The 25,180-nt window shown below is 34.1% G+C and overlaps 1 protein-coding gene across 1 annotated transcript in view; it reads right to left on the bottom strand.

Annotated features, from left to right (window-relative positions):
• The window catches only part of LOC126884634 (kinase suppressor of Ras 2), a 76,816-nt gene that overhangs the window by 10,657 nt on the left and 40,979 nt on the right, over positions 1-25,180 (bottom strand). The window contains exons 6-9 of the mRNA XM_050650693.1: positions 20,657-20,926; positions 18,042-18,163; positions 13,548-13,662; positions 6,434-6,681 (exon numbers count right to left, since the gene is read on the bottom strand). Of these exons, the coding sequence (XP_050506650.1) occupies positions 6,434-6,681; positions 13,548-13,662; positions 18,042-18,163; positions 20,657-20,926 (755 nt within the window). The remainder of the gene's footprint in view (positions 1-6,433; positions 6,682-13,547; positions 13,663-18,041; positions 18,164-20,656; positions 20,927-25,180) is intronic.

Genomic DNA, 25,180 nt, shown 5'->3' on the forward strand with positions numbered 1-25,180 from the left:
GGGAGCAAATTTAATATTTTAAATACGAATCCCGCGATATTTCGCGAAATGAACATCAGATCGAAAAACTGTAAAATACACTTATTCAATACTTTTGAAAAATCTATCGAATGGCACTAAACACGACCCCCCACGGAGGTGGGGTGGGGGGTTACTTTAAAATCTTAAATAGGAGCCCCCATTTTTTTATTGCGGATTTGGATTCCTTGCGTAAAAATAAGTAACTTTTACTCAAAACATTTTTTCGAATTATGGATAGATGGCGTTATAATCGGAAAAAACCATTGTTGGAAATGGAAAATTAAATTAAAAAATGGCAAGCGCCCACTAAGGGTCGATTTCTCATACCTGCTGTAATCTATGGTTCAGTTGAACCAGGTTCAGCCGTGATCTTCGGTTTTGTTTGGAATGCATTTCTCATTGCACGTTCATGTCAGCGCTCGTTCTACAGCTTTCGAGAAATGCCAATAGATGGCAAAAGGTAAAAAACTGTCGCCATTTTGAACTACGTTTTTTATGCTGGTTTTGAATAAAGTTAAATTTAAGTATTTATAGTCAAATAGTCATTTTAATAATTATAAATAAATATTATAAAAACAAAAATAATGTTATCGTTTATCGTGAGGCTTAATATAATAAAATAGGATATATTTATATTATGACAGCGTTTCGTGTTAATACAACGCATGCGTAGTCCATGAAATCATCTGAACTGAGTTCTGAAATCTTTGAACGGCCGAATTCCACCGTTCAAGCATCGTTCAAGTTTAAACTGCCATCGGTTGAACGTGCGAATTGAGAAAGACGATTTTGACTTTAAACTGACGTTTACTAGAAGTTCAGGTTAAACTGGAGTTGAACTCGATATGAGAAATTGGCCCTAAAATGGAAAACTTTACTTAACTTTTTTTGGTTTTAGGACCTACTCTTCACAACCCAATAGGTCCCCATAACGCTCGAGTAACTGCACATTTAGCATACTTTGCTCCCCTACCATAGTATCCAACACAACTCTCACAAAAATCCTAAGCAACGGCCTCCCCTAGGGATCCGTACTCGCGCCTCTCTTAATCAATTTTTATCTGACTGGCCACCAATTATCACATTCACAAAGTTCATGTAGGCTCCTCGCAACCCAACACAAAAATGAACACACTCGAAGAAACCCTTACTCAAGACCTGGCATTGATGGTAGAATACTTGAATACAGGAAATGAAGACTTACTCCAAGCGTACTTACAACACCTCATGCTTCCAATGAAATAATAGGTTTACCAACATACTTACAGACAGGCGTTGAAGTAACATAAACTGCTCTAAAAAGAAAATAACAAAGATACAAGAAGAAGACATTGGGTTCACGAAAAACAACAGTAAACAAGAATGGAAAAGCAAGAGATCATGGACCTCATGGACGTAGGACGAAAACATAAAACAAGCCCAATAGAATACAATCCAAATCAAGAAAATTATTAGAAAAACGTGCAGACAAGCAAAAAAACTGGATGTCAACAAAATGTCTAGAAATTGAACAACTTCAAGAAAGATACGACACCTTTAATGACATAAAAAAAGTGAAAGAAATGACATATAGACACAGAAAGAGACGGGAAACAATATTAAGAAATAACAACGAAATAATTATAGGCACAAAAGACAAACTGGAGAGATGGAAATACATTCAGACACTTTTTGACAACGATAGACCTTGTTCTCCACCATCCACAGATGATTGAATGAAAAAAGCAACCAAAGAACTTAATAATGTAGTAATAGCTCAAAAAAGCGGAAAAGCCACCTTCTTTCTTCGTGTACCATGTCCTTTCAGAACGTTGTTTACCATCATAGCTATCTTAATTTTATTCACTGCCAACCTAAATAGCGTCATGTTCGTATCAATACCATACCAATCTCAGAAGTTCTTCAACCATGAGGGATCTTCTTCGTCCTGGACTACGTTTGCCTGCTATTTTACCTTGCATAATATTTTGTAGCAGCCTATATTTGGGACCTCTCATTCAGAACACTCCAGCTCTCTACTCTTGATGCTTCATACAATCACAGTAGTTTTACTGAGACGTTCTAGTATTGTGGAGTTTTGAATCCTCTCCACCCAAGAAACTTTTAAAACTATTCTATAACACCACATTTCGAAAGCCTCCAGGCGATTTAGATCAATTTTATTCAAAGTCCAGGACACAACAGCATAAAGTAAGACCGGGAACACGTAGCAGCGAAGTAGGCGGGTCCGCAATGCCAATTTTATGTCTCTGTTACATAACACCTTGGACATCCTTCTAAAAGTCTGGCCTACTCTATCCTAGATATAATTTCGCCGTGACTCGCCGCGTTACAATTTAATTGATATCCAAGGTAAACAATTTGATAAACTTGCTCAAGTTTGGTATTATTTACATATTGTATACATTTGGAATAAATTCAATAGTTCAAATACTAATTGTTTTTTTTTTGAAAAATGCTCAGACCTGTCGATTAGTATTTCAAATCGACATTTTTTACATACAATAATAATGTATACAGGGTGTCCTAATTTAGAGATATGACGTCATCGTTGGTTTTCTTAAATGGCAACACTGTCATTTTGGTAGCTATTTTGATAAGGTGTGTAAAGTTGTACATAACTGCAAGATATCAAGTTTTTATTCCCTACCATTTACAAGATAATAAAAAATAACAAAGTTATGAAAAATAAGAGTCTGTAATTTGGAATAAATTCAGTAGTTCAAATACTAACTTGTTTTTTTGAAAAATGCTCAGATCTGTCGATTAGTATTTCAACTTATGTATAACTTTTCACACTCTATCAAAATAGCTATCAAAATGACAGTGTTGCCATTTAAGAAAATCAACGATGACGTCATATCTCTAAATTGGGACACCCTGTATATATTATTATTGTATGTAAACAATTTCGATTTGAAATACTAATCGACAGATCTGAGCATTTTTCAAAAAAACAATTAGTATTTGAGCTATTGAATTTATTCCAATATACAGACTCACTCTGTATAGACGGTTTTATATTCTGTTGTTTACTTATTACGAGTGTTTTGGTTTTCCGTATGTTCAGATCCAGACCTGCTTCCTTACAGCTCTCAACGACACTATCAAGTAATGTTTGCGGATCATCTCGAGTAGAAGCTAGGAGTACTGTGTCGTCCGCATATATCACAAATTATTTATGACTTCGCCGTTCACAATTATTCCTTCCTGTTTTTCAGAAAATGAATTTCTGAAAATTCTTTCGGAGTAAACGTTGAAAAGAAGGGCGGGGCGACAAGAGACATCCCTACCGTACTCCCTTTTTAATATTAAGAGCTTGCGATTCCAAACCGTCTACTAAAACTGATGTTGTTTGATCCCAATACAAATTTGCAATTATGCGAACGTCTCTGCCGTCCAAGCCAACCGGCAGGGGCGGCTCGTCGGGGTAGGTAAGGTAGGCGCCGCCTACCCTTTTCAAATGTAGTACAATAATATAAATTATTAATATAAATTACTTATTTCAAAATTGTAATTTATAAATTTTGACACAATACCTACAATAAAATAGCAAAAATTATCCAAATTATTTTTAAAAATATCCAAAAAAATTTCTCCGTAGTTATAATTATTGTACGCTCCTTGTAGTATCAGTAGTACTGTATAAGATTCTATATTCTTCCTTGGTCAGGCACTTGAAAACGTAGCCTGAAATAGAACGACGCCAACACCGAATTGACGTGCGATCTCTCTCTGTTTATGCGAGTAGGCCTGCTACAGGTCTGCTGGTAGCGACCGTATTCTACGATTTTGAAAGCGGGCGGATAGGCACAGAGTCTTATAGCCGGACCTACAAAATTTTATCAGTTGCTTCTCTTGTGTCTTGTGAAACTGTTTTAAATAATTGTTTTTTGATTTTGGCTGTTATTAGTAGGTTAAGTATTGAATAAAACTAGGTAGGACAATTTAAATTTGTTTATGAAAACTGAATAATAAACAGGTAAATTTGAGATCGGTCTATTGAAGGGCATTTTAATTTTATATTAATTTAGTAATAATTCACTAACGACAAATAAATCTGTGAATAGTTATTTGTCAGTCGTCCATTATATTTTTATTGTGTTTCAATACAATTTGGATAATTTAAAGTTTAACTGACGAATTGTGTTATTAGATTATATAGATCAGCGTTTCCCAACCGGTGGGTCGCGACCCACTAGTGGGTCGCGGCGTGGCTCTTACAGTAGCTGAGTAGCACGTCATGTAGCCATCAAGGGTGAAAGATGGGTCGCGAATATGAAAACACATCAGAAGGTGGGTCGCCAGACATAAAAGGTTGGGAACCACTGATATAGATAATTAAAAATTTAAAGCGAGGTTAATTGTTAACTTATCAATTTATTCGAAGAGTAAATTATTACTTGATACATAAATAAAATAAGTAATATTTGACGTTGTTGAAACGTAGGTGTGTTAGTTTTATTGGTGGAAAAACTTTAGTCATCGAATATGAATATTTTAAACGATGTAATATGCAGTTTGATCGAGACGCCTTTTTCAAGGCGCCAAAATCAAGAAAGATCAGAAATTATTTCAATGGGCCGGCCTTTACCAAATTTAACAATTTTATCCACAGATAAGACAAAAGACAATCGACCATTTTCGAGATCGTTTAAAACAATATGGTATGAAAATCATAAATGGCTAAGCGGAAGTTATTTTAAAAATTCACTTTTCTGTTGGCCTTGTCTGTTGCTCTCAAATTTGAAGCAAAATGTTTGGGTGAGTCAGGGATATTCAGATTTGAAAAATTTATCAGCTATTGTTTGTTTTTTAACCAAGAGGAGTGATTCAAATTTACCGCGCTGTAATGCTTGTTTCTAATTGGTCTAACCGCAGGCAAGTTTACTCCACTGTTATTAAATTTTGACACTAATGACATTTATGAAATTTTGGCACTTCTGTCATTTTATAGGTTAATTAAGTATATCAGCGATTTTTTGTGTTTTCTGCATTATTCCTTTAATTTTTAGATTTTTAGTCTACTTTTATATAAAAACAGTTGTTTTTAGAACTCTTTAGCGATGTGTTAGTATAATATAATATGTATGGATTATCATCGAAAGCTGATATGATCAACGAAAAAAGAAGATGAATTTGGTGACTTTTTTAGTAACTTTCTTGGGTGTGAAACTGTCTTTTTAGTTTACTCCTCTTGGTTAAAAAATCAACTATAGTGTAAAAAAACATGAATCTTCGAAAGAACATTTAAACAATTGCTTAGGTTTAAAACGGTTAGAAAAAAATAAACAAACTATTGACAGTGCTTTAGCTGGACAAATTTCTCTATCTAATAAGATATATAATGAAGAAGTTGAAAAAGATTGAAGAAGTTGAAGAAATTGATGTTACAATTCTGTTAGTAAAACAAGAACTTGCATTTCGCGGTCGTGATGAGAGCCATAATTCTTCAAACATGGGTAATTTTAAAGAAATTTTTAATTTGGTAGTTAAACGCGATCAGGAAATCCAGGATCATGTTAAAAAATAGAAGGGGTGTTCACGGGTTTGTCAAAAACAATACAAAATGATTTAATAGATTGTCTTGCCGATTACGTAAAAAATGAAATTTCAACAGAAATTAATGAAAGTCAACTTTTTTCTATACTAGCTGACGATACTACTGATATAACCGAAAAATCACAGTGTACTTTAACAATCCGTTTTGTTAACAAAGTTGGTCAGGTAACAGAAAGATTTTTAGGGTTTTTTGATGTTAGCGATAATAGATCTGCAGACGCTCTATATAGTTTAATTTCAAACGTGCTTGAGCCATATGATTACAAAAATAAATAAATTGCTCAATTTTACGATGGTGCAAGTGTAATGGCTGGCTCTTTAAAGGGATTACAATCAAAAATTAAAGTAGATGCTCCAAAAGCAATTTTTACACATTGTTGCGCTCATAGATTACATTTAGTATTGCAAGACGGCTCAAAATGTATTACAAATTGTAGGTGTAGGATATTTTTTGTCGCCTACCCGAACTATATGTGTAGCCTACCCGCATACTGAGGTCACGAGCCGCCACTGCCAACCGGTACAGACAATATCAATGTCGATAATATCATTCAATTGAAAATTAAATCGTATAGTTCAGTTCTTCGTATTCCGACGCTGTATATTATCTACGCTGTTTATAGATTGAAAGTTTGTATAGAACTTTGATTAGTATTTGAAGAAGCATTAAAATTTGTGTACCATCTTGAGTAACATCTAAACATAAAATCTAAGACCTGACTGAAGAATACAGAAGTTTTATCAACACTTGAAGTACTTAAGTTGCAATTCTTTTAATTAAATATAAAACCAGACGTAATACATTTTCCATAGCTCATATTATATAAATTTGTTGATCGAAAATACTTACACTATTCTGTCGAGGCCATCTGTGAGGATCAGTAATTGTATCACTGTCGGACACTTGACTGTCCTGGGAATCAACCCTAACGGGGGTCTTGTCTGAATCCGTACTCGCACTTTCTGACGTCTGGGATGCCGTTCTATCGGTATCCGTCGATTGTTGTGAACTTATTATGTCTCGATGAAATATCGGCATCGGTGGTAGAGGATAAGTCTCTAATTTCACCTCGTTCGTTGTCTCCCCTAGAGTGACATCTAAAAGTAAAAAAAAATCACATTTGTTGACAAACTAATGATGATAAGGGACTATTATCAAGTTGTTCGATTTATATACGCCATTTATATACAACTTGTAAAGATTCAAAAATCCTACGTTTTAATTCACTTATTTAAATTCTTATTCTGTACATAAGGTTAATACGGGTCTTAAATTTATATTTTCGATGTTAGTTTGATATTAATATTCCAATTCTATCTTAAATGCGGCTCAAAACACTTAGTGTCGCTTCGATTAAAACAAACCAAATTTAAGCATGCTTACTTTATTCTGCTCAATTGCCTTGGGCAAATCACTTAGAGCTAGTTGTTTTGAACTACGCCTTAAAAGCGTAGATGGAAATAAAATAAAATTTGAACCATTTATTTACACTGACACTCGCTGAAAGCGAAATTCAATAAAATTGCGTATTGTAACAAAAGAGAAATCTTGGACGACCGCCGTATAACAGTAAACACCTCGAGAATGACGTCATCGAATAATCTAGGCCTCGGCGGAAAGGAGGAGGGACTTCTCGAACGTACGATCCGTAGGCGGAACACGCTGATAGCTAGAGATGGGCGTCGATTGTTCCAGAATAACAACTGGGTATAAATACGGGCATATTTGTAAATACAGTTTAGTCTTAAGCTAAAGTTTGTAAAGTAAACTTGTATAAATAAATAATAAAGTCGTATATAAATACGAATCGCTAGTTTTATTGTAATTATAAGTAATTACAATAGTCACGTTACAGTTGGTGTCGGTGTTCGGTTAACTTAGTGCGATATAAATAAGTGAATTACAGAGAGACTTTAAAAGACTTTTGAACTTTATTCGTCGGGAATAACCGGAGTGCGTTAATTGTTCGGTATTCGGAAAGACTTTAAAAGACTTTTGGACTTTATTCGTCGGGAATAGTTAAAGTGTGTTGATTGTTCGGTATTCGGAAAGACTGTTAAAAGACATTTTGGAAAGTACGTGTGTGCCGACCAAAGATGTTGCTACAAGAACTTACAGTAAAACAGCTCCGTGAACAGCTAGAGGAACGGGATCTGGACAGCAGTGGGCTCAAGATAGTCCTACAAGCACGACTCGAGGATGTCCTCACGAAGAACGGAGAAGACCCAAAGACGTTCCACTTCCAGTCAGCAGAACAAGCAATCTTATCGAAATTAAAAACTGTTTCTGAAACGATCGATGAAACTTCTAGAAAAAGCGACGAGAAATTCGAAAACGTTGCTAAAAAATTTGACGAGACTTCTCAAGTAATTAAAGAAGTTAGTAGACAGAATAACGAGAAACTTGAAGAAGTTAGTAGACAGAACAACGAGAAATTTGAAAGTGTTTCTCAAAAGATCGATGAAACTTCTAGAAAAAGCGACGAGAAATTTGAAAGTGTTTCTCAAGTAATTAAAGACGTTTGTAGACAGAATGACGAGAAATTTGAAGAAGTTTCTAGAACATTCGATAAGATGCAGAAAAGTGTAGAGACCGTAGAAGAAAAGATCAAACAACTAGAGAGCATGATAACCGATACAAAAGTACAACCATCAGTTAATGCAGCAGCGTTAGATCCTGTAGTGAAAGATGAACTATCGAGAGACGAAACGTCGCATAATATGAGATTCAAATTACCACCATTCGATGGAAAGTCCTCTTGGTCCATATATCTTAGACAATTTGAAGCTATTGCGACCGCCAATCATTGGACCGAACAGGAAAAGGCTGTTTCCTTGACTGCTGCTTTGCGAGGTGATGCTGCAGATATATTAAGATCAATTCCTAAGGGTCAAGAAAATTGTTACCAGACCTTGTTCACTCGTCTAGAAAAACGCTATGGAGATGCCCATCTACAACAAGTATACAAAGCACAACTGCGAAGTAGAAGTCAACGAGCAAGTGAGAATCTGCAAGAATTTGAAGCAGATGTGGCTCGTGTGGTGCGGTTGGCTTATCCAGAGGTGCCAGACAGCGTTTTAGAAGAAATTGCAGTAGATACCTTCGTCAATGGGCTGAAAGATAGTGAACTACAGAAAGCTTTACGACTAGCAAGACCGAAAGTTTTAGATGAAGCACTTGCTATTGCCTTGGAACACGAAGCAGCTAGCCAAGCTTCACGAAACAATCGAGTAATAGCCGTGGAAAAAGGCGATAAGAGAAAAGATGAACGTTTGGTGGAAATGGTACGGAGGGTGATTCGTGACACGATGCCGAAGAGACGCGTGAAGAGGGCTGGAAGAGTTCGTTCAAATACAGATGCTTCCTCGATACGGCCATGCGGTGAAAGTTGTAATCACCGGCTTAAAGTAGAGGAACAGCGTTGCCCTGTGAGACGAACTACCGTAGTTAATGAACAATGGCAGCCCCAACAGCTACAATACGCCCAAGAAGATGATCCATGTATAAAAAGAGTATTGGATTGGATGCAGCAAGGTGAGAGACCTAGTTGGCAGAACATTAGTGCATGTAGTCCAGAAGTCAAGGCCTACTGGAGCCAATGGAATTGCCTGGTACTAAAAGATGATCTTCTGTACAGAACCTTTGAGAACGATGATGGTACAGAATCTAAGCTGCAGTTGATTGTACCTAAAAGTAAAGTGTCAGAAGTATTGCGTCAGTTGCATGACGGTACATCAGATGGACATTTTGGTATTACGAAGACTCTGCAAAAGGTTCGAGAACGGTTCTATTGGGTGAACTGTAAAGATGATGTAAGAAGATGGTGCCGGAAATGTGAACTGTGTGCATCCGGTAATGGTCCAGTTGGTAAAAAGAGAGCACCCATGAGACAGTACAATGTTGGAAGTCCTATGGAAAGAGTAGCAATCGACATTGCAGGTCCATTTCCAGAAACCGATGCTGGAAATAAATACATTCTGGTAGCCATGGACTATTTTACGAAATGGACCGAGGCCTATGCATTACCGAATCAAGAAGCTGCTACCGTTGCAGAGGTACTTGTTAAAGAATTCTTCAGCCGATTTGGTGTTCCCTTGGAGATCCACTCCGACCAAGGGCGAAACTTTGAGTCAGCTCTTTTCCAAAACGTTTGTAAATTGATTGGTGTCAATAAGACCAGAACAACACCCCTGCATCCTCAATCGGATGGAATGGTCGAGAGGATGAACCGAACGATGGGTAAACACTTGTCCAAAGTTGTATCTGAACATCAGCGAGATTGGGACCAACACATTCATTTATTCCTGATGGCCTACCGCTCGGCCGTGAATGAAACTACAGGTCAAACACCAACCTGCCTGATGTTGGGTCGTGAAGTTCGTTTGCCCTGCGACCTAGAGTTTGGCTGCAGACCTTCCGAGGAATATGTTGCAGGCGAAGAATACGTAGACCGCCTGAAGTTACGAATGAACAACATTCATGAACTTGCCCGACAACACATCCAGATAGCCAGTGACAGAATGAAAGATCAATATGATTCTCGCTGCAAAAATGAAAGCTTCGAAGTAGGTGATCTTGTCTGGCTTTATAATCCACAACGTCGTCGAGGCCTGTGTCCTAAACTGCAAAGACAATGGGAAGGTCCGTATGAAGTTAAGAAGAAAATAAATGACGTAATATACAGAATTAAGAAGTTACCAAACGGTAAACCAAAAGTTATTCACATAAATCGTCTTGCACCATATGCTGGCTCAAATGAAAGAGAGGAAGCCCGAGTCCTCCAACAGGAGATGAAAGATGCACCACAGCCAAGTTTTAAGGAATTTATGTCAAATTACGCAGAAAGAAAGAGTGCTAGATTCGGCGTGACCACAGAAGTTCAGCAAGATCTGTTTGGTGTTCCAGAAAACGTCTCTCTAGCCCACTGTGTTGCCCAAGACCTCGAGATGACTAAAGGAATCTCGTCCGTATTCAATAGAAAGTTCGGCCGCCTGGACGAGTTAAGGAATCAACAACCTAAAATTGGAAGAGTATTGCGATTGGAAGATGGTCCTCGATCTTTGCTGTATATAGTGACCAGGAAGTCTTATACGGACACGCCAAGCTACGAGAACATATGGCGTGCTCTAACTAATTTGAAGAAAATCGTGTGTAATTATGACATCAAAGATTTGGCTATACCAAAAATAGGCCATGCAGTAGAAAGTCTGGATTGGAAGATTGTGAGAAGCATGCTCACTTCAGAGAAACTGGCGTACGAATTACTGTGTGTTGCATGAACCCGAAGATGTCATACCCTTCAAAGACAGTAGACTGCTATTTCTTCTTGAAGGGTGTATGCAGAGCTGGAGAGTCGTGTAGATTCCGCCATCCTGGGCCTTCATCTAGAGTTGCTGATCGGGACGCTCAGGTCTTAAGAGGGGAGCAGTGTAACAAAAGAGAAATCTTGGACGACCGCCGTATAACAGTAAACACCTCGAGAATGACGTCATCGAATGATCTAGGCCTCGGCGGAAAGGAGGAGGGACTTCTCGAACGTACGATCCGTAGGCGGAACACGCTGATAGCTAGAGATGGGCGTCGATTGTTCCAGAATAACAACTGGGTATAAATACGGGCATATTTGTAAATACAGTTTAGTCTTAAGCTAAAGTTTGTAAAGTAAACTTGTATAAATAAATAATAAAGTCGTATATAAATACGAACCGCTAGTTTTATTGTAATTATAAGTAATTACAATAGTCACGTTACAGTATGTTACCTTTTTTTCTATTGGCTGAATTAAATGGTTTTCAATAATTATTAAACTTAATAATAATAATATTAAACTTAATAATATTAAACTTAATAATATTAAACTTAATAATAATATATTTAAACTTAATATAGCTGATAGCTCTCAATGTATTTGTGGTCAGTTTGGTAACCTACAACACAAAATTTTGACCTGTTCTCTTATTTCTAATAAAGTTAATATGTTTTTAAATTCACTGTATTCTTTGACTGATGTCCACCATCCCATTAATTTAAATTATTTATTAACATTAGAAAATAATGAGTTGGTATATCGACTATTGTATAAACATATTTTAGATATTAAACTTAAGTTGTAATTGTAAAATATAGTTTAAGTATTTCTTGTAAATTGTTATATATTAAAAGAAAAAAGAAAAGAAAAAAAATATAAAAAAAATAATAGAAAAAATATATAATAAAAAAATATATAATAAAAAAAATGAATGACGAACTTGGACAGTCCATAGTAAAAAGCTTTCGAATGAAGTAGAGGGCTAAAGTAGAAAAGAAGAATGTTGCAGTTTTTACTGTGGAACTCTGAGAACATCATTTAGAAAAAAATAAATAAAAAAAATGTAATATAAAAAATTATTAAAAAAAATACAAAAATAATTATTTATTAGTAGAATTGTTTAATAGAGATTAATATTAGTATTAGTTTTAGGATAAGATACGAAAAAATGACTAATAAAATAAAAAATAGTAAAATTGGCGAATGGATTTAGGGTCCGCAGTCATATAAACCCAAATAAACAACAACAACAATAATTATTACTTTAATAATAATATTACAAAGTTTTGTTGATGCGTTAAGTTTTACTAAGAATTCTTAATTAATTATTTTGAATGGGAAATACACCACAATTTTACTAAATAAATTATTTTATTAACGTTTCGACGTCCAAATCGGATGCCGTTGTCAAAATACAAAAAATATTAATGAATTAAACAAAAATGTTGTTGCTTAGTAAAAAATTCTTCTAATAATTTATTTAATTTGACTCATTTATATCGGCAATTCAGACATACTTATATTATACATTTTAAAGTAGAAGACTTTAAAATAATATTGCCAATATTTATGAGTTGTGTTCCTGGAACGACTTTACAAATAATACTAAAATATAAAATATGTACTAACTCGATATGTTATTGACTTAGTATATTGATAGATCTCAAATATGTCAACACGCATGGGATAATGAACATAGAGTTCAGTGGAGAGATTCAAGTATAGTCCTGAAAGAAACAGAGTAAAAAGAGAGAAATCAAAGCGGCTCTAATTATGCTAAATGAAACCAATTGTGTCGCAAATTCCTCGGTAGAATGCAGTAGGATGTGGTTACCCATACTAAAAGAGGAAGTCAATAGAAAGAAAATACCACGATTAGTAAGTCAATAACATATCGAGTTAGTACATTTTATATTTTATATTTTAGTATTATTTATATATCTATGTATTATTAATATTATTTATAATTTAAAATAACATATGTACATATTAAGGTCAGAATTTGGTATTAGTTTTGAGAGTAAACTAAAATAAGACCTAATACTTACGATGACGGGATAGTATCACGAGATTTTTTCCTGGTTTTCCCTCGTGATTTACTATGCAATCACTAACGCGAGAATTTTACTGTCGCCGTTGCATGTGGTTGTCTTTTTAAAGACAAATAACATGCTACGATTTTTTTTGTGACGGATATTCTTGAGTTGGTGTTGATTTCATGTAATCGAATGAACTATCTTTCAGTAAAGTCGTCCCAGGAACGCAACTCATAAATATGCAATATCATTTTAAAGTCTTCTACTTTAAAATGTATAATATATGTCTGAATTGCCGATATAAATGAGTCAGATTAAATAAATTAATAAAAGAATTTTTTACTAAGCAACAACATTTTTGTTTAATTCATTAATATTTTTTGTATTTGGACAACGACATCCGATTTGGACGTCGAAACGTTAACAAAACCATTTTTTTAGTAAAATTGTGGCTATTTCCCATTCAAAATAGTTAATTACAAAAATGCCACAAGAAAATAGCTTCAGAACAAGATTAAGAATTCTTAAATAATATATGATAAATATTTTTTCACTAAGACAAAATGTGTAGTTGCATAGTTATAATCAGCATTTTCTTTTATGAAAAATAGATTATTACCTGGAAAATGAAACGTCGATTTCTGACTAGAGTGAGGAGTCGTTAGCGTTTGTACAGCAGGACTAGATGGTGTGGAACTATTACAACTTGATGTATTTGAACTCGAATCGTGAGGCTGAAAAAAAATGATGTGTTTTATTTATGGCACTTTTTTTCCATTAGTTAAGTGCTTTCTATAATATACTTAAACGGTGTTTAGTTGAAGATTTTAGACGAATTGTCGACTAGGTTCATATTTTTAAAATGCCCACGAAGGAGACTTTAAGAAGCTCCAGAAGATGGTCCTGAAATAATCGAGAGACATCTGATAGATTAAATCTCTATCAATGAGCATTATCGAAACTCGGTAAAAATAGTCAAAACATATTCTGGACCTGATGTCCCTTCGGACCAAATTCTCTTATTGATTTGAAACTAAGATTTAAGAAACTGATAAAGCATCAACCCAATCGCAGACTCGATGTCGACTCTTAAGTTACTTTCATCAACAACTTGCAACTTGGAGAATAAATTTGAAAAAGACCAAGAGTTTCATAATATTGAAATCACTGGCATAATTTTAAAACTAATAAACAAGACTACTTCCGACTTCAAATATAAAAAAGTACTACAGTAGAAAGTACTGTAGACTAGCGCGAAGCTAAATGCGTTTTCTGTATTTTTAAAATTAAATAAAGTAATTTTATTATTTATTTATTATTTTTTAAATTAATTTTGCGGCACTTTTAACTGGCATTTTATCTGCCCAAAACCACATTATATAGTTCGGACAGGTACTCGCAGTCCTTCCAAAAATGTACCGATGCATAATTTACTGCACCAAAAACCATGGTTTAATTTGTACCCGACTTTTTGTCTGACTGCACATAAATGTCAACAATTTCGAATTTTACATTTAAATTGTTCTTCAATCAATCCAATACTTTGCATATATTAGATTAATTCTATAGATTATAGAAAACACTGCCATTTTGTCAGAATAAAAGGAAAACAAACTAAACTTGTTTTACATTTTTGTTTCGCATTGTGAAAAAGTTTTACATCATATAAAATGTTTGGAAACTTACGACAAAAATTGGCAACCTCGCACAGACGTTGTCATAATTCAATGCAAATGTCATAATAAATACAGCAAAATATTAATTAGCAAAATTGATTATCTTGGTGAATATCAACCACTATCTCATTATAATCCAGTATTCTAATAAAAATTATGAAATATTACGCACTACATAATAAATACGATACAAGCAAAAGGTTAGTAGATAGGTACATATAGTTTTGGTTTATAATTAAATGAAATGTTTACATTTGTGTAATGTAAACCGATCTTATGTTCCACTGGGAACATAAGATCGCTCAACACTAGAGATCAAGAAATAACCCAAGAGCTAAAAGAGAAAAAAATAGATATATGCGCACAGGAGACCAAAAAGAAAGGAAAAGGCCAGTCAAAATTAGGCGAATATATACTAATCTACAGTGGAGTAGCAAAAGAAAACAGGGCCAAAGAGGGTTTAGCCTTACTAATACACCAAAGATACCAAAATAACATCAAAAAGTGTCAATATGTATCAGAAAAGATTGTCACATCAAAAATTAGAATGGAGAAAGAAGACCTGAACATCATCGGAGTATACGGAAATAGTAAGCCCCAAACAACAAGGGAAATATTCTATGATCAATTGCAACAAGTAGTAGATCAAGTTAGAGGAAAGTTGATAATACTGGGGGATTTTAATGCTCGAATAGGCAACCAAGTAATCCTGGAATTAAACAAAAACATAATGAGAATGTCAAAAACGAAAATGGAGAACTGATGATAAACTTCTGCACGAATAACGAACTTAGAATAAACAACACCTTTTTTGACCACAAAGACCAACACAAATATACATTCAATAATACCCGTGGACAAAGATCTATGATAGATTATGTTGTAACTAACAGAGATATACATCCATCAAAAATAATTGACGTAAGATGCCTCAACTCAGCAGATGTAGGTAGTGACCACAGCCTAGTATTATGTAAAATTAGAATCACCATGAAATGCTTCACACCTAAGAGAGTGGCACCAACACAAACAAAAATCAAAGTTGAAGGACTAAGTACCGAATCCACGGAGTACTTATATAGAAAAAGAATATCAGAGAAGATTGCTGATAATGAAATACTAGAAAACGATAACATCGAGGAAAGCTGGGAAAAACTCAAAAGTAACATAATTAACGCAGCAACAGAATCACTTGGAGAGAGGAAAGTAACGAATACCAATATATCAAAAAAGAAAACCCCATGAAATTACTTCAGAACAACATTAAGAAAACCCCATGGTTTCGAGAGGAAGTGAAGATAAAATGTGAAAAAAAGAAAAAAAGCCTTTTTACAATACAGAACACAACAAACACAACAGACATACAACCACTATAAAAGAATTAGAAACGAAACAAACACTTTAGTCAGACAAATAAAAAGAGAACACTGGGAGAGTTTCTCAAAACAGATGGAACACGACTTCTACGGAACACAAAAGGAAATATGGAGAATGATCAGAGGACAAAGAAAAGAGATGAACGAACTAATAAAAACGAAACACATTCAGAAGGAAACTTGGGCAGACTATTTTCGATCTCTGTTTGCTAAAGATAACGATAACGAACCACCAACACCTGAAGTGACAACAAACGAAGAAGTAAATATTGAAGAAGCAGAGGTAACGGCAGCATTAAGGAAATTAAAAAATAGAAAATCACCAGGAGAGGACAGAATATCGAATGAACTCCTAAAGTATGGAGGACAAGACCTGACCAAACAATTATTAAAACTAATCCAAAAAATAATAGAACAAAACAGAATACCACATGAATGGAGATCAAGCATCCTAATACCTCTCTTCAAAAAGGGAGAAAAATCGGACCCGGAGAATTACAGAGGAATTAATTTATTAAACACAACACTAAAATTAACGAACAAAGTGATAATAAACAAACTGAATAAAATTATACCATTAGCAAAAGAACAACAAGGTTTTAGGTCGGGAAGATCATGCACCGACGCTATATTTATAATGAGGCAGATTCAAGAAAAATCGTTAGAATACAACAAACCGGCATACTCATGTTTCGTGGATCTTAAGATGGCATTTGACAGGGTCAAATTAAAGGACGTTATCCATTTATTGTACGCAAGAGAGGTACCTCGAGGAATAATTAAAACGATCGAAAATATCTACCAGAACAACACAATAAAAGTAAAAGTAGATGAAGAACTAACTGACCCTATTGAAGCTGGCAATGGGATAAGACAGGGAGATTCCCTGAGTCCTCTGTTGTTCAACCTGATCATGGACGAAATAATAAAAAAAGTAAGAACAAAAAAAGGATACCAAATGGGAGAAAAACAACTTAAAATAATCTGCTATGCGGACGACGCAATACTAATCTCTCAAAGTGAAGATGATTTACAACGTACCCTGCACGAATTTAATATAACCGCTAGGAAATTGAACATGTTAATTTCCCTAAAAAAGACTAAATGCATGGTTATAACAGCAGATCTAATAAGGTGTAAATTAGAGCTGGAGGGTCAAATAATAGAACAAGTCATGGAGTTTAAATATCTAGGCATCACACTATGCAGCTACGGAAAGCTCGAAACAGAAGTGGAAGATCAGGTGAATAAAGCAAACAGAGCCGCAGGTTGCCTGAATGAAACAATATGGAGAAATAAAAACATCGGAAAAGAAGTGAAAGGCAGAATTTACAAAACATTCATCAGACCAATAATGACATACGCGGCAGAAACACGACCTGATAAAGGACAAAAATAATGCTAGAAACAGCAGAGATGAAAACATTGCGAAAAATCGATGGTAAGACGCTGTGTGATAGAGCTACAAGTGCAGATATACGAAGGAGATGCAAGGTGGACAACATTAATAACTGGGTGAAAAGCAAAAGAGTAGAATGGAACGACCACATAAGCCGAATGACAGCAAATAGAAGTAGTGAGGACGGCGAGAGACGGTTCCCCAATAGGAAGACGATCAGTGGGAAGACCACGAAAAAGATGGAATGACAACTTACTGGAGGCATATTGAAAAACAGACAGAGTAATGTCTATATAAAAAGAAGAAGAAGAAGAAGACATTTGTATAACGGACTCCCTTTGTTCAGTAAATTGACCCTTCCATCTATTTCACGTGTCGTGACGATTTTTCATTTTTTACTATAGAGAAAAATTATCCCCCGCGTTTATAAAAGCTACGCTTCCAAAACAACAGTGGATGAATGTTGATATATAAACGTTATGAAAGAGAACTTGGACGATGATTTATTAAACCTTATGCAGGAAAGCTCAAGACATTTTTTTGGTAATCACAGATTCGTAAACAATTTTTTCTAGTTTCATATAGAAATAATTTATCAAAATTTTTCAGAGTGTATTCATTAGAATAATCATAATATTTAATAATATTGATCAATTACTTACCGGGAAGGCTGGAGTATTGGTTGTGGGTTGAGGATGTGAATTCTTCCTCGGCCTAGTTTTTAAGACTCTACCAGCACTCTTTGTGCTAGCTCTCCCTGTAGTAGGAGACACAAATGGATTACCTGTAATAATTTTATTGCTTAAAAAAGTATACGTCATAATGTAAGAATAAAATGAAAACCAGACGTCATTGATAGATATCAACATAAATTATGATCTGTTTTAATCTATTTATCGCTATCAGACACTTTGAAAACTTCTAAATAGTAATTTTTAATCGAGATGGGATTTTTTATTTAGCTTAAGAGGCTACAGTAGCGATCAACAGGTAGCAACAAACGCGTTCCCAGATTGCGGCTCTAATTTTGAACATTTTGTCGAGATATTTGGCACACACATTCGTAATATAATAAAGAATGTTAGAAATATTTCCCAAATATTTCAGAAATTTCAGAAATATGTTAGTACGTGGAAATTACTCTATAACTAAATAAAATATTGAAAAAAGGAGCCTGTACCGCCATTAAGAAGAAAAAAAAATAAACTTTTTTATCCCATGCCTAGATTTTGTGTAATCTTGGAACTACTAAAATTTTTTATTTCTAACAAGAAATCGAACATATTATTACTAAATAACTAATTAGGCAACATAGAGAAACTATCACTGTCATTTTGACAAACCTGCGTCAGATTTTCTCTAATCTGTTCTGTCATCTTTATCGATATCTGTTCAGTGCAGTAGTGTGTTAATTTAAGAATTCGTTTTTGTTGTTTCATAGGAAAGTAGTGTTTATTGTTAGTTAATTTATTATATATTTATTGTTGTTGTATAAGTTGTTGGCCTCTTTGAAAGAATAGATTGTTGTTAATTGTGAGTTTTAGTTATATGTAGGTAGGTAAGTATATTTTACGTAAAAATATTTCGAATTCTAATGCGAGTAGGTATATAAAGTTTTAGGAGGATTTTTTATTCTAAAAATATTATCAATAGTTTAACAAAATTGAAAAAGTAAATCAAACGAAAAATAAAGTGAAACCTTCCAAGAAAAACTCCATTAAAAACCATGCCAAAATTATGCGAAAATCAAAATTTGTTTCGCTTCAAAACAAAAAATGATTATTTATTATTGTTTTATTATTACATATTTCATGCAAATACCTTTCTAAATACCTATCTTAACATAAAATTTTCACCCACTTTGGTTTATTTTTATAAATATCTATTTATTAATAATAAAATCGTTTTCTGTTACTTCCATTTAGCGCGACTATGATATTGTCAAAATATTAATCTTAGATAATGTCAAAGATTACCACTGTTGCCAAAGTTTATGATACTATCTCCCGAAGTTATATTTTGTTGCTACCTGTTGATCGCTAATGTTTACTCTTAATGCCTCTGTTTATTTTGCAATTAGATACCTAGTGTAGTGTGTAGTGTGTGTGTGTGTCGAGTAAATGTCTTGTTACTTAGTAAAGTCCACGTGATTGTCTTTACAAAGAGACGCTAATTGTATCCAAACGTCTGCGGTCCCTCAGGTGAGTACCGATCCCACAAGGAGAAATGGGATTTGAATAAATAAAAATGTTTGTTTATTTATTGAAATCCATTTAAGCCGAAACAATAACTCTTTCCTGCAATTTAACAAAAAAGATTATACGACATTTGTAGCAAGCTGTTCTTCTCTTCACACTTTTCTGTTATGTGTTTTCTTAGTTTTAAATACAAATTGGCGTTAAATGAATGATACGTGTTTTGTATACGCTGTGAGCTCGTACGTAGAGGGGATATTTAAAAATTCGCGAGCGCCAGTAGTGACAAGTCTGTAAACGTTTACTGTAAATTTGACATAAATGTCAAAGTGATTAATTTAAAATTAAAATTAAAAACATTAATTATAAAAAATATTAGTTGGTCAAAGCTGTGGTATATGTATATTTTTACCTTAAATATACTTACGTTTTAAATACTGAATTTAAGTTTTTTTAATGTTCCGTAATATGTAATTATAAATTAATTTATTAATCTTAGCGCCATCTACACGATAATTGTGAAAGTATCCGAAGTAAGAAATTAATATTTCATCAATAGAACGTCAAAATGATTAGCAAAATCTTAAAAAAATCGATTACAATTTAGTTACTTTTTTGCGTTGTAAATATTAAGCGATAACAATTAAATAATAAATTTAAAAATTACCGGTGAAAGTTGCATTAGTAATCCGCTAGGAGCGACACCAGCGAAGCTCAGAACGTATAGGTGTCATGTAATGTTTAAATCACAAGACCTAGTTGGAAACGTAATTAAAGTGTTCCTGCTTATTAGTGTCTCATCGAAAAATTCTTTAAGATATTACATTTTTTTATGGTTTTATATGTTCTGTACCATTTTGTTGGAAATCCCACTTAAACTTACTATCTTTTTGTGACATCTTGCAGCAGTAAGTGTTCATTGAAAAAAAGGGTATCCGCAAAATAATTATAGTCACACCCTATTGTAAAATTAGCTGTGTTCTTCAGCTACCTCAGGATGATGTAAAAAAGACAGATATTAAGAAGCCTTTGTCAATGAAAGACTAACCCTAAGTACTAATGTTTATATTGCATTTATTTACCTGCTTCTATTGGAAAAGTCTTCTTAAATTCGTTAAGTAATTCAGGAGGTAGTCCGCATGACGGAGTCACTTTGTCTTCACAGTCTCTATGACAGGTATATTTACATTCTTTACATTTCAGTCCGCTACCGAAATAAATCGGTTTTTGACAATAACCACACGAAGACATCATCTTGAATGTTTTCGTGAACCTATGCTTGATCTGATGCGTCATTACTTTGCCCATTACCGTCGGTGTTCTCGGTGATTTGGGAACCTGGAGACTTATAGCTGAAATATAGATAAAAGAGTATACAATAAAAATTATACTTTCATTTGACTTAACACAATTAATAAAAACAAAAAAGTTTTATAGGATATGAGAGTATCACAAAGTCTGGCAATTAAGTTCCCACGTGGGTAGTATAACAAATTTATTTAGCAATTTTATATATTTTTTTGTTTTTCCTCTTCATTATACGTTGCTTTCACATCCCTATACCAGGGTTGGCAAAAACCAAGGTTTTTTCAAAAAAAAAGAAAACAAAACAAAACAGGTTTTTTGGTTTAAACCAGGTTTATTTGGTTTAACTATCTTAATTTTCTTCATTTGTGGCAGCTGTATTAAAAACTTTAAATAAAAACACCATTTTGGAGGCTTAATAAAAAAACCAGGTTTTTGGTTTAAACCATGGTTTTAAGCATGTTGATTTAAACTGCCAACCCTGCCCTACTGCCCCATACGAATCTTTCTATGTACAAAGCAGTGCTGCAAGTCATCAAGAGGAGTAATGGACTGGGAAAAAGCTCTAGAAAAGGATTTTCTGCTACACACAACAGAGGGGTATGTTATAAACACTTAAGGCTACGGCTCCACGGGGGCAAAATTGACGCTAGCAGTAGCGGTAAAATTACGGCAGCAGCACAGCTGTAAAATCTTGGCTCCACGAGAACGACAATTTACAACATGCATAGCGCTGCATCTTCGTTTGTAGTGGCTCCATGCAGGGTCGGCGATAACGGGCTTGCAATGGATGCACTGCAGGCGGGCGCTCCTATTTGAGGGGCTCCAAAATGAGCTTTTTTCTGTATACATGTTAAACAAAATAGTGTACTAATTAAAAAAACCGAAGGGCATCTAAGCTAATTTTGCAGAAGGGACCTTATGCCCTGGCGCCGGGTTTTTCTTTTTCACTAAGAACAATTTCACAGAATTCATTTTGGCAATCAACTCAAACCGTATCGTATACAGATAGATCGCGCTCTATAGTGTTACCCTTCCTTATTAACTTATTTATTTTTAGCATACAGGCAAAACGCTCGGACAGGTCGATTTTTAAAATAATCATAGTATATTATAGCATCAATGTTTCGAACTTTACGCGATCCCTCTTCAGGTGACAGGCATAAATTTGATTTTTTTAAATGGGAAAGTACATCATGTGACACCTCATTTAAAAGCTTTTGAAATACTGATTACAAAAATATATAATACTTTAATCCTTTTTGAAAGCGTAGGTGCAAAATTTCGATCGAATTCTTTTTAAATGCATTCATTTTTTTCGAATCCTGAGAAGACTAATAAGTATTTTTGAAAAATTTAAACGCAGAATTAAATATTACAGTATTATCGAGGGTCAAAAGCCCCTGAGAACTTCTATAATGTTTATTTTAATAAGTCACAGGGGTGAAAAAAAGAGAAAATATAGTCTGATTTTTAATTTCAAATATATCATTCAAATGAAACTTCTTGTTTATTCTAAGGACTTTCAGCCCTTCGTATTAATGTAATCTTTCATTCTGCGTTTAAATTTTTTAAAAATACTGGTTTTCTCAGGATTTGAAAAAAAATGAATGCGTTTAAAAATACTTCGATCGAAATTTTGCGCCTACGGTCTCAAATAGGATTAAAGTATTATCCATTTTTGTAATCAGTATTTCAAAAGCTTTTAAATGAGGTGTCACATGATGTACTTTCCCATTAAAAAAATTAAAGTTATGCCTGTCACTTGAAGAGGGATCTCATAAAGTTCGAAACATTGATGCTATAATATACTATGATAATTTTAAAAATCGACCTGTCCCAGTGTTTTGCTTATATGCTAAAATAAATAAGTTAATAAGGGGGGTAACACTTATTCCAGCGCACTGTATGTATTACATTTTATATTTGATTATCATAAATGCATAACCAATAAAATACTTACAAATTAAAAGCTATTAAAAGGTAATTAGAAGATGCCCGGGATTCAATTCGACCATCTAAATATTTTGACCCTTTTTAATTTAGATATATGGGATTCAATTTACCTACGCCCCTGTAAATTACTGTAAAAATATGTGTGGACATCCATCTACGACATGACCTTGACGATGCGTCTTTTACCGATCTTGAGCGACAGTTTACAGCATCTTGGAGCCGCCCAGTATTATCGCTGTTGGTTTCATTTATCACTCTTCATTTTACCACTACTGCTAGCGTCAATTTTGCGCCCGTGGAGCCGTAGCCTTAGACCAGAGGATTTTAAACAAAATAATGAACGGCTTAAATTGAAACCTAACGCTGTACCATCAATAAAAAAGAGATTGGACCTACTACCTCTTTTTGCAAACACAAATCCCATATCCTTCATCAATCTATACAGCGTTGTTCTTGCAAAATGGGGTAAATCCTCATCCCCATTTACTGTAGTTACAACAGTAGACAACGTAGAAGGTATGTTTTTCAAGAAAAATCCGTGGATTTTTCTACAGATAGCGCTTCTCATTCCTTCGTCGTAGATTTTATCTCGCGATGTAGAAAGCTCCATCATTTGTTCGTTTCTTTCCTGGTTATAATCCAATAACCAAAGAACTCTCTTTTCGTACAGCATAAATTGTTCTTTCAGAAATGCATGTTTCTTCAGATATCTGTTTGATTGCCGTTAAAAGTGAATGGTTTCCTGGGTTTATTCGATAGTTCACCAGATTCATCAACATCGGTTTTTCCCCAACATGTAATGCCTTTACCTGCGAATGTTTCTCAATATTAATTAAATTAATTAACAGCGAAAACAACGCAAAATCATACTGATTATCAGTAGTAATTACACGAGAGCTTTAAAATTATCGATTTGTATCCCGAGTGACACTTTGACAGTTTTAATTTCACGACCCGAATAGGAGTGAAATTATGTCAAAGAGTCACGAGGGCAAAACAAATCGATAATTCGAGCTCGAGAGTAATTGGGTAAGATTATTACATGAATAAAATTGTCTTTTTAAATCATTTTAACTAATATTTTATTGATCTCTTCGCCTGAATATTTGCTAAACCTGTTTCTTGTTGTTCTCTGTGACAAGTTGTAAATCATTAATAATTGTTATTAATGTCAGTGAATGTATTTTTGCGTAGCAACTAAGGGCATCTGACTTAAAATACTTGACGACGGAAAATTATCAAAAATTAACGCTGCAATTTTTATTCTTGTAGGTTTCTATTGGTCAGAATCTCTAGAATGAAATAATCCGAGTAATTTACGTCAATAAGCAAAGAAAATAAGAAAATGGATATTTAGTTAAATATTAATCACAGGCTAATTATAATATTCAAATGCTATATAGTTAATATCGTATCGTAATACCCTTCATAGTATCTATGAATTAGTTAAAAATAATAAAACCGGCAACGCTGAGCTCAAAGGTTCCATAAGATTTAGATCGCCCTATATTGCTCCCACTGCAAAGTCACTGCGAAATGCGCTATAGGGTACAAAACTATCAGTGGCGGCTGGTCCTATGAGGCAGTGCCTCACCAGACTATCAATCCACTATTTACGTTATTTCTTTATCCCATAATAAATTCATTAAATACAATTTAACTTTTTGAAATTTGTTAAATAACTTTATTTTTATGATACAAAATAAAAATAGATACGGCCCTGGAGAGGCAAGCCTGGCCCAGCCGGCATCGGTTCTATGTCTAGCTTACGGTTTCGTAAAGGGACTAGACCGACCAGCAACAAAATTCAAACAATTTCGAACGGCGATTTAAATATCCTGCCTGAGGCATGCTTCTCTAGTGTAAAATACGATATATTAAGCGTATAGGGTCGAACTGCACCGATCTGTTTAATGGATAAAAATTATTGGATGTGTAATTTAGTATGTTAACAATTATAAAATGCAAAAAAGCAAGAGGTGTCCGATCTAATTTTCTTCAAACTATAATGAATAATAATTATTTAATTATTAAAAAATGACTTTCTATAAATTAAAAAACATTCCGGCCCAGGCAGATATTATTTTAGATTTTTTGGATCATTCTAAACAAAAAACGTCGTCTTTTTTAATTTTTCTCTTAAGTTGATCGTTTTAGAGTTAATAATTTAAAACTGAAAAAAGATCGAAAGATGACGATTTTCAACGCTCGAAAACAAAAAAAAAATATCATTTTTGAAAATACAAAGTACCTAAATTCAAGTTAAACATTAGTCTATCAGTTCTTGATAAGTATTTTGGAGTTATTTCATTTTAAAGCATTGTTTTTAGTTGTTAATGCAGCCC

The sequence above is a fragment of the Diabrotica virgifera genome, chromosome 5 (assembly GCF_917563875.1).
Source record: "Diabrotica virgifera virgifera chromosome 5, PGI_DIABVI_V3a".
Lineage (NCBI taxonomy): Eukaryota > Metazoa > Arthropoda > Insecta > Coleoptera > Chrysomelidae > Diabrotica > Diabrotica virgifera.